This window comes from Mobula birostris, chromosome 6 (assembly GCF_030028105.1).
Source record: "Mobula birostris isolate sMobBir1 chromosome 6, sMobBir1.hap1, whole genome shotgun sequence".
Classification (NCBI taxonomy): domain Eukaryota; kingdom Metazoa; phylum Chordata; class Chondrichthyes; order Myliobatiformes; family Myliobatidae; genus Mobula; species Mobula birostris.
Genome location: NC_092375.1, coordinates 82,074,063 through 82,084,386, shown reverse-complemented (window position 1 = coordinate 82,084,386; position 10,324 = coordinate 82,074,063). Strand labels below are relative to the sequence as shown.

Below are 10,324 nucleotides of genomic sequence, written 5' to 3'. Positions count from 1 at the left end.
ATTTCTGAGCTATATTGACTATCCTATTGTACATACTATTTATTATAAATTACTATAATTGCACATTGCACATTCAGACTGAGACATAACATAAAGATTTTTACTCCTCATGTACGTGAAGGATGTAAGAAATAAAGTCAATTCAATCCCAATAATCTGCACTGGTCCTCACAATTCAGAAATACTCAGGAATCAATCTTGCTTTTAAATGTTCTTTTTTTAATTCAATGGCACTGTAGATGACTATAGATCTGTTTAAGACAATGTAAGATGATACATCACAACTGTCTCTACGTAATCTATTCATTTACCTCTCATGAGCTCACCCAGTTTTTGAGCTAGATAAAATACGATATTATAAAATAAACATTTTTTTCTGAAAATAAAACACATGATATTGCATGAATTTGTAACTTATTCTTGTTTTAAAAGGTACATTGTATGCAAATCCCTCATTTGAATACATGAAAAAATACTTAATCATTTTCCCGTATTTAAAATATATAATCTCTCAATTCCTGCCAGGCAAAAATATTTCCATTTCATTGGGGCTGGAGTTGGATTGTCTTTCACTAACCCTTCAATAATCACATATTGAAAATACGACCATCTCGATCAAGTGGGGACCATTCCTCACAGAGAAGGGAACTGAAGTTACTTGAAGATGTGCTACGTAGGTTTAGTACCAATAAAATATTACATGATTGAAGGGAATGCTGGTTGTTATTTGAGGGCGACATGTTAGCTGAAAAATAAATGGTATCCTCAAAAGAAAATTGACAACAATTGTCAAAACTTGATAATGCGATGGCTATTTCATTTAGTCAATTGACAAGAATTTCCTGTAACTGCCTGCTGGTTGGAAGAAACAGGTAGACAACAGGGACACTTTTCTGTTACTTTTGGCTATTAGCAACATGATAAGTGCTTGACGTCCAAGTGATAATCTCCTGCTCCCCATCCCCTCCCACTGAATGTGGTTCTGAACATAACCTCTCAGACATAACAATGGTCCAAACATGTACATATAAATACAAATGATTGGAAAATAAATCACTGAATAGATATTTATATATTTCATGTATAGTTTATGCTACAGCAACATTCAAATGCATTGTCCTATGCTTGTGTTTTAGGTGCTGACAGACACACTGGCTTTTACATGAATATTAAAGACTGTGTACTTTTACACCTGAAAAGTAAAAAGTAAAAATATCACACAAATATAAAAATATGTTTTGTGTACATGATAGGATAAATTTAGATTTTAAAAAATTATGACATGATATCTAAACAAGGCCTGCATTCGGGCAGCTCAAGCTATCATACTAGAGTTTCAGGAAGAGAATCTGCATTGTCCGTTGACAGGAGCTCCCAGATTTGCCATCGCTCCCTTTGCCACTCCACCCACTCAGGCTCTGTTAAGTTGTTCTTATTATCTGACTGTTTGGACCACGCTTCGTTCTCGTTGCCGGGGGAAACCAAGTCCTGCTCACGGAGCTTGGCTGTCGACGGCTCAAGCACCATTGCCTCCAGCTCTCCTGCCAGAGCTGAGCCTTGCTGAGATCTATGATGTCTTGACAAAGCTTGTTCTTGATGTGCAACAGAGTTACTGGACGAGGTTTGCCTCAGCTCAATGGGGTAGGGCGGAGGGGGCCGCCTCTCATTACGATTGATGTCCCCGTGCTTGAAACAGGTTAGCCACGGCTTCTTGTGTAAGAAAGAGGTGTCTGAGGTTCTCTGAAAAATTTCTTCTGCACTTGCTGTGGAACGTTGGTCACGTCTGAGGCACAGTGATTCCAGGCTCAGCTGAATATTTTTCTTACTTCCTGCCACTTGTGGACTACTGCAGACACGACTCACCGGGGGGTGAGCCCTACACTCAGGTACCCCTGCAGTTGTGTGAGTTCTTCGCACAGGCAGCTTTGTGTTGTCTAGAGACAATGTGGAAGAGGCCTGAGGCACAGGCCAGTCCACTGAGAGGTTCCCCTGGGACAGAGAACACTGTCTTTGCTGCAGTGGGCTGTTTTGGTAAATATTGCCATATAAACCTAAGGGATGAAAAGAAAGAATAAGGCGTCAACTTTCCAAAGTCACTGTAACCAAAGAAATTCAGTGCAGAGTTTCAAGGGAAAGTTACATTTGGCAAATTCAGCAATACTTATGTCTTAAGTTTATTACAATGGAGTTATACTTGCTTCATTCATGAATAGTGATAAAAATATGCTAATACCCTTCAATTATATGGACAAACTAGAGAAGCCAGGGTCATAATCCTAACAGGCAAGTTTAATGTTCAGAATTACAATGGACTTTGACAGTCAATGGAGAGAAAATTTCATTGGTACGAAGGATATTAACAAAGGAAGAGATTAAAGATCAAGAGACTCATTTTCAATCTCAACATCTGCCTCCATAGCCTAAAGCCCTATGTCACTCGTCTGATAACAACATCCACCAAACATCCAGGTCTAAGCCTGCAACTCACGATCCCCACTCTCACTTATTTAGACCTTTTACAACTCTTGCACTCCCAGCACACATTGCCAGCTCTGTCATCCACCCAGAATCAGCAAAACTCATTCACAGCCTTTCTTCTCCTCCGCAGAACAATCTGCCTTACAACCTCGGGCCACAAGAGCTAAATAGGTAAGAGAATGGGGAAGGGCTATGAAAGTTTTGGTCATGACATGTGGCAGCACTGAATCAACAGCAAAGAAAAGAAATGGATGACTGTAGTTGCAAATTGAGATGAGATAGGTTTAGTGTATTCTCACTCGACTACAGGAGGCTGAGGGGTGACCTATGGATATTTTTTTAAATTATGAGTGCTTAGATAGGGCAGATAGCCAGAGGGTTTGTCCCAGGGCAAGGGAGTCTAGATTGAGAGTAAACACAAGGAAAACTGCAGATGCAGGAAATTCAAGCAACACACACAAAATGCTGGTGGAACACAGCAGGTCAGGCAGCATCTATATGAAGAAGCACAGTCAACGTTTTGGGCCCAGACCCTTCGTCAGGACTAACTGAAAGAAGAGATAGAGGGGGAGGGGGAGATCCGAAATGATAGAAGAAGACAGGAGGGGGAGGGATGGAGCTAAGAGCTGGAAAGTTGATTGGCAAAAGGGATACAAGGCTGGAGAAGGGAGAGGATCATGGGACGGGTGACAGTAGAGGAGGGTGTTGTCAAGATGAAGCCACACTCAGGTTGGAGGAACACCACCTTTTATTCCGTCGGGGTAGCTTCCAACCTGATGGCATGAACATTGACTTCTCTAACTTCTGTTAATGCCCCTCCTCCCCTTCTTACCCCATCCCTTATTTATTATTTATTATCTTTTTCCCCTTTCTTTCTCTTTTTTCTCCCTCTGTCCTTCTCACAAAATCTTCCTCTGGTGCTCCCCTCCCCCTAGGCCTCCCATCCCATGATCCTCTCCCTTGTCCAGTCTTGTATCGCTTTTGCCAATCAACTTTCCAGCTCCTAGCTCTATCCCTCCCGCTTCTGCCTTCGATCATTTTGGATCTCCCCCTCCCCCTCTTCTTTCAGTTAGTCCTGACGAAGGATCTCGGCCCGAAACGTCGACTGTGCTTCTTCCTATAGATGCTGCATTCCACCAGCATTTTGTGTGTGTTGCCTGATTGAGAGTACACAAGATTAAAGTGAGAGGGGAGAAACTTAAAGGTGATCTATGGAGTAGGTTTTTCCACAGAGGGTGTTGGTGACTGGAGCAAGCTGCCAAAGGCAGATACAATTATAATATTTAAAAGGCATTTGGGCAAGTACTTGGATTGAGAAGGTGTAGATGGATGCAGGCCTAATTGTGTAACACTGCGTGTAGTACTGATGAGTATGGGTCTGTCTTTATACAAGACTGGGGCTAAGGGCTGATGGGTACACGTCTTTTCCTGTATAATACTTGGAGTATCCGGAGCATTGGTCAGGCCAGATAAAAATAAATACCGGGATTATTCTGACCAGTGTCCACTATCTCTGCAACTGAAGTACTTTCAAAGTGTAGTCAATATTGTAATATAGAAAATATTGCACACTGCAAGACCTTACACCAAGCTTTAGCAATATTGACTAGAACACTGCGGGAGTTATGCATTAGATTCTCAGCCCGGATTATGCGGTTGGGTCTTTAGAAGGAACATGAACTCCCCAGCTTCTGACTCCAAGGCAGGAATCCTACTGCTGAGCTGGGCTGGCATGAGGAAATCAGGCCATGGGGAATAACATTGGCACTTATCAATGGAGGGGCTTTTGTTTTCAATTGTAGCAGGAGATAGGCAGAGCCCAATTAAGAAAAACAACATGCACACATAACTAAAATATTGTATTGAAGTCCAATTTGTAAGATTCAAAAATGTCATCCAAGCTGTCTCAGCACAATTTTAATTGTTTGCAACCTCTGTGGGATGATTATTCAGTACATCCAGAAATGCTTGGATTGTTTTTCTGTCCACTGAGGTACATAATATGTGCTGCCAAGCTAGTTGTGCATGGTTTTACAATTAGCTCATACCTAACAGCTATTGTGGAACATAAACTGTTGCAAGTCTAGAAAACCATACAAGACATTATCGTTTCTTTCCAATGGCATGCAAAATTGTTGTTACTTAAACGTTCAGTATTAAAATAAAGAATGCTTGCAAAATGAAAATGGCCCAACTCTCAACTCCTAGAGAGGAACGCAGACAATCTGTGGTCCACAATGCCACAGCTCTGCATGTCAATTCCAGAATTTAACCTAGGGCCCTAATAATCCTGTCAAAAGATGGAGAATCACAGAATAATGTCAAGAAACAACTCAACAGGTTAGGCAGCATCCAGAGATGCAGAGGGATGGTTGATGTTTCAGGTCACACACAGAAGTATCTGCCATACCTCTGCCTCAGCCTCTAAATTCCCCCAATTTACTTTTGACCCATCTTCAGAGTCGTGTGTGTTCAACTGTTAAATCATACAGTAAAGGAAATATTTTCTCCATCACGCGCTTTTGAAAGAGCTATCCCATTGTCCTATTTGCAATAGCTGAGAACAGCAATTAAAATTATATTTCTCATTTTAGTTTGCTTGATTAATTTACTCTTTATTATATTTTTCAGTCTGGTTGCCATTGATTCAGATTTGACCTTAATAGGTCAAGTGTCAGATCTGTCAGTTGGAGAGGTCCCTGACCATTGCTATAGCCCTGGAGAGGGATAAGAGCAGGATAAATTATAATGCTATTAGGCAGGAACTGGGGAGCATAAACTGGGATTAGGTGTACTCGGGGAAATGCACAATGGAAATGTGCAGGCTGTTTAGGGAGCACTGGAATGGGGTTCTGGATAGCTTTGTCCATTGAGGCAGGGATATGATGGTAGGGTGAAGGAACCATGGTTGACAAAGGATGTGGAAAAACTCGTCAAGAGGAAGAAAAAAGTTTATTTAAGGTTTAGGAAGCAGGGATCAGACAGGGCTCTAGAAAGTTACAAAGTAGCCAGGAAGGAGCTGAAGAATAGAAAAAGGAAAACCAGGGTAAGCCATAAGAAGGCCTTGGCAAATAGGATTAAGAAAAACCCTAATGCATCCGACACATGCTGTATGTAAAGAACAGGAGGATGGCCAGAGTGAGTGTAGGATCAATCAGAGATAGTAGAGGAAACATATGCCTGGAGTCACAGGAGGTAGGTGAGGCGTGAAATAAATACTTCGCTTCAGTATTCACCAGTGAAAGGGACCGCAATTATTGTAAGGACACTATAAGATAGGCTGAAATTCTTGAACATGTTGATGTTAGAAAGATGTAGATTGCAAAGGGACATTAACAGGATGTAGAGCTGGGCTGGGACATGCAGGTGGAATTCAACCTGGAAAGAGTTAAGTGCTTTATTTTGCAAGGTTGAATATAAAGGCATGATTCTTAGCAGTGTGGAAGAACAGAGAAATCTTGATGTCCACATCCCTCAAAAATGCTGCGCACGTTGATAGGGTTGTTAAAAAGGCGTATGATTTGTTGGCCATTATTAGTCCGCGGATTGAGTTCAAGAGCCGCGAGGTAAAAATGGCTTTGACCAGCAGCCAATCCAGACATTGGAAGTTTTGGGAGGAGGGGTCTTCAATCAGGTCCACTGCCCGAGTACAAAAGGCAGCAGCGGGTCACTACAGCAAAAAGAGCTTTGACCAGCGACCAATTGGTGTTTGGGATTGATTAGTAACAGCAAATTAAAGGAAGGTGGGGCAAGCGCAGGGGCCATCATCTGAGTGGGCAGAGTCAGAGTGGTGATCTTGAGCCTTTAGCTCTTCAAGGCTTCTGTGAAGAGGCTTCAGTCAGAGAAAACAAAAGAAAAGCTGTGATTTTCCCTTTCCTTTTTTGTATCTGCTCAGGTAGGACAGTAGAAGTGCCAGGCAGGGTAGTAGAATGCTCCTCTCATGGGATGTGGGAAGGCAGGGGGACCTCCAGTACCCCTGACGACTACAACTGTGAGAAGTGCATCCAGCACAGCTTCTAACAAACCACGTTAAGGAGTTGGAGCTGGAAATGGATGAACTCCAGATCATTTGGGAGGCTGAAGGGGTGATAGATAGGACATATAGAGAGGTTGTTACACGCAAGGTGCAGGGCACAGGTGACAGTCAGGAAGGGGAAAGGGGTTAAGGAGCCAGTGCAGAATACACCTGTGGCCATCACCCCTCAACAACAGGTATATCACTTGAGATACTGTCAGGGGGATGACCTAAATGAGGAAAATCTGAGTGGTTGGGTCTCTGGCATTGAGTCTGCCTCTGTGACTCAAAAGGGAAGAGGAGAGAAGAGGCACGCTGTGGTGATAGGGGATTCAATAGTTAGGAGAATGGACAAGAGGTTCTGTGGGCGAGAAGGAGACTCCCAGTTGGCATGTTGCCTTCTGGGTGCCAGGGTCCAGGATATATTGGATCGAGTCCTCAGCATTCTTAAGTGGGAAGGTGAATAGCCAGAAGTCGCGGTCCATGTAGGTATCAATTAGGATGAGTGATTTAAGTTCTGCATAGGGAGTTCCAAGAGTTAGGTGCTAAGATAAAGGGCAGGACCTCCAGGGTTGTGATCTCAGGATTGCAACCCGTGCCATGTGCTAGTGAGGCCAGAAGATTTTGGATCATTGAGTTCCCTTCCAAGGAAGGTGGGCCTGAACAGAAGGGACGATTTGCACCTGGACTGGGGGGTGTTAAACTAGAGTTGCGGGGGGATAAGAAGCAGAGCGCTGGAACAGTTAGTGGACAGGTTTTGGAGACAGATGTTGGTAAGACCTCAGACAAAGTTAGGAACTGAAAGGCTGAGCATGGTGCGACTAGTGTCCTGCACAAGATGTATCATAGGAAAGGTGGATAATAGCGCTGAAGATGAGGTAGCTGGTTTACAAACAGAGGCAATGTGTAGTGAGGAGAGGCTGTTGATAGTGCAAAATTGCAGTCAGCTGGATGAGGTGCAATGTAAAAGGTGGACAAAATCGAAAAGGGTGAATACAGGACTGAAAGTGTCGTATTCGTATATGCGCAGTATACGAAATAAGGTAGATGAGCGTAGCACAGTTCCCGATTGGCAGAATGATGTTGTAGGTATCACTGTACCATGGCTGAAAGAAGATAGCTGGGAGCTTAATGTGCAAGGGTACACATTGTATCGAAAGGACAGGCAGAAAGACAGAGGGAGCGGTGTTTCTCTGTTGGTAAAAAATGAAATCAAATCATCAAAAAGAGGTGACATAAGGTTGGAAGGTTTGAATCATTGTCGATGGAGCTAAGGAACTGCAAGGGTAAAAAAGACCCTGATGGGAACTATATACAGACCCCAAACAGTAGTAAGAATATGGTCTACAAATTACAACAGAAGATAGAAAATGCATATCAAAAGGGCAATGTTACAATAGTCATGGGGGATTTCAATATGCAGCTAGATTGAGAAAATCAGGTTTATGCTGGATTCCAGGAGGGGGAGTTTCTGGAATGCCCACAATGTTTTTTTTAGAGCAGCTCATGGTTGAGACCACAAGGGGATCAGCTATTCTCAATTGGGTGTTGTGCGATGAACCAGAATTGATTAGAGAGCTTAAGGTAAAAGAACCTTTAGGAGAAAGTGATCACAAGATGACCAAATTCACCATGAGAGTCACTGGAGAGTCAGATGTATCTGTATTACAGGGAGTAAAGGGAATTACAGTGGCATGAGAAATGAGTTGGCCTTAATTGATAGGAAAAGAACATTGGCAGGGAAGACAGCACAGCAGCAAAGGCTGAAATTTCTGGAAGCAATGCAGAAGGCACAGGATATATACATCACAAAGAGGAAGCAGTGTTCTAAAGGCAAGATAACACAACTGTGGCAAACAAAGAAATCAAAACAAACATAAAAGCCAAAGAGGGGAATATAATAAAGCAAAAATTAGTGGGATGATAGAAGATTGAGAAGCTTTTAAAAGTCAACAGAAGGCAACTAAAAATGTAAGTAAAGATGGAATACAAAAGTAAACTAGCCAATAATATTAAAGAGGATACTAAAAGTTTCTTCAGATAAATAAAATGTAAAATAGAGGGAAGAGTGGATATCTGACCACCGGAAAATGATGCTGGAGAGGTAGTAATGGGGCACAATGAAATAGCAGACAAACTAAGTATTTTCCATCAGTCTTCACTGTGGAAGACACTAGCAGAATGTTAGCAGTTCCAGGGTCGGGGTCATGAAGTGTGTGAAGTTACCATAGCTAGAGAGAAGGTTCTTGGGAAACTGAAAGGTTTGAAAGTAGGTAAATCACCTGGACCAGATTGTGTACACCCTAGGGTTCTGAAAGAGGTGGCTGAAGAGATTGTGGAAGCATTAGTAATGATCTTTCAACAATCAATAGATTCTAAAATAGTTTTGAAAGACTGGAAAATTGCAAATGTCACTGCACTCTAAGAAGGGAGAGAGGCAGAAGAAAGGAAACTATAAGCCTGTTAGTCTGATCACAATGGCTGGGAAGATGTTGGAGTCGATTATCAAGGATGAGATGTCAGAGTACTTGGAGGCACATGATAAGATAGACCACAGTCGGCATTGTTTCCTCAAGGGAAAATCTTGCCTGACTAATCTGTTGGAATTCTTTAAAGATATAACAAGCAGGAGAGACAAAGGAGAATCGGTTAATGTTGTGTACTTGGACTTTCGGAAATTCCTTGACAAGGTGCCACACATGAGGCTGCTTAACAAGGTACGAGCCCATGGTATTACAGAAAAGATTCTAGCATGGATAAAGCAGTGACTGATTAGCAGGAAGCAAAGAGTGGGAATAAAGGGATCCTTTTCTTGTTGGCTGCCAGTGGCTTGTGGTGTTCCACAGGGGTCTATATTTTTTTTACGTTATATGTCAATGATTTGGATGATGGAATTGAAAGCTTTGTTGCAAAATTTTAAGATGATGTGAAGATAGGTGGAGTGGCAGGTAGTTTTGAGGAAGTAGAGAGACTAAAGAAGGAATTAGACAAGATTAGGAGAATGGGCAAAGAAATGGCAGATGAAATACATTGTTGGGAAGTGTATAGTCATGCACTTTGGTAGAAGAAACGGAAATGTTGACTATTTTCTAAAAGGAAAGAAAATACAAAAAAACAGACACAAAGGGATTTGGGAGTCCTTGTGCGGGATCCTCCAAAGGTTAATTTGCAGGTTGTGTCTGTGGTGAGAAAGGCAAATGCAAAGTTAGCATTCATTTCAAGAGGACTAGAATATTAAAGCAAGGATGTAATGTTGAGACTTTATAAAGCACTGGTGAGGCCTCACTTGGAATACTGAGAGCAATTTTAGGCCCCTTATCTTAGAAATAATGTGCTGACATTGGAGAGGGTTCAAAGGAGGTTCACAAAAGTGATTCCAGAATTAAATTGTTTATCATATGAAGAGCTTTTGATGGCTCTGGGCCTGTGTTTACTTGAATTCAGAAATTTGAGGGTTGACTTCAATAGAAACCTATCGAAAGGTGAAAGACCTTAACAGAGTGGATATGGAGAGGTTGTTTCCTATGGTGGGAGAGTCTAAGACCAGAGGACGCAGCATCAGAATAGAGTGCATCCTTTTATAGAATGGAGATGAGGACAAATTTCTTTAGCCAGAGAATAGTGAATTTGTGGAATTGTTTCTCCCAGGTAGCTGTGAAGGCCAAGTCTTTATGTATATTTAAGACAGAGGTTGATAGATTCTTGATTGCTCAGTGCATGAAGGGATACGGGGAGAAAGTGGAAGATTGGAGTTGAGAGGAATTTTGGATCAGCCATGATGAAATGGCAGAGCGGGCTTGATGGGCTGAATAGCCTAATTCTGCTCCTATA

The 10,324-nt window shown here is 42.1% G+C and overlaps 1 protein-coding gene across 6 annotated transcripts in view; it reads right to left on the bottom strand.

Annotated features, from left to right (window-relative positions):
- Positions 1–205: 205 nt before the first annotated feature.
- LOC140199142 (rho GTPase-activating protein 6) overlaps positions 206–10,324 on the bottom strand; it is a 565,740-nt gene continuing 555,621 nt past the window's right edge. For all 6 annotated transcript variants that reach the window (XM_072260734.1, XM_072260739.1, XM_072260737.1 and 3 more), the window contains exon 12: positions 206–2,051. In XM_072260734.1, the coding sequence (XP_072116835.1) occupies positions 1,324–2,051 (728 nt within the window). In that variant the 3' untranslated portion in view covers positions 206–1,323. The remainder of the gene's footprint in view (positions 2,052–10,324) is intronic.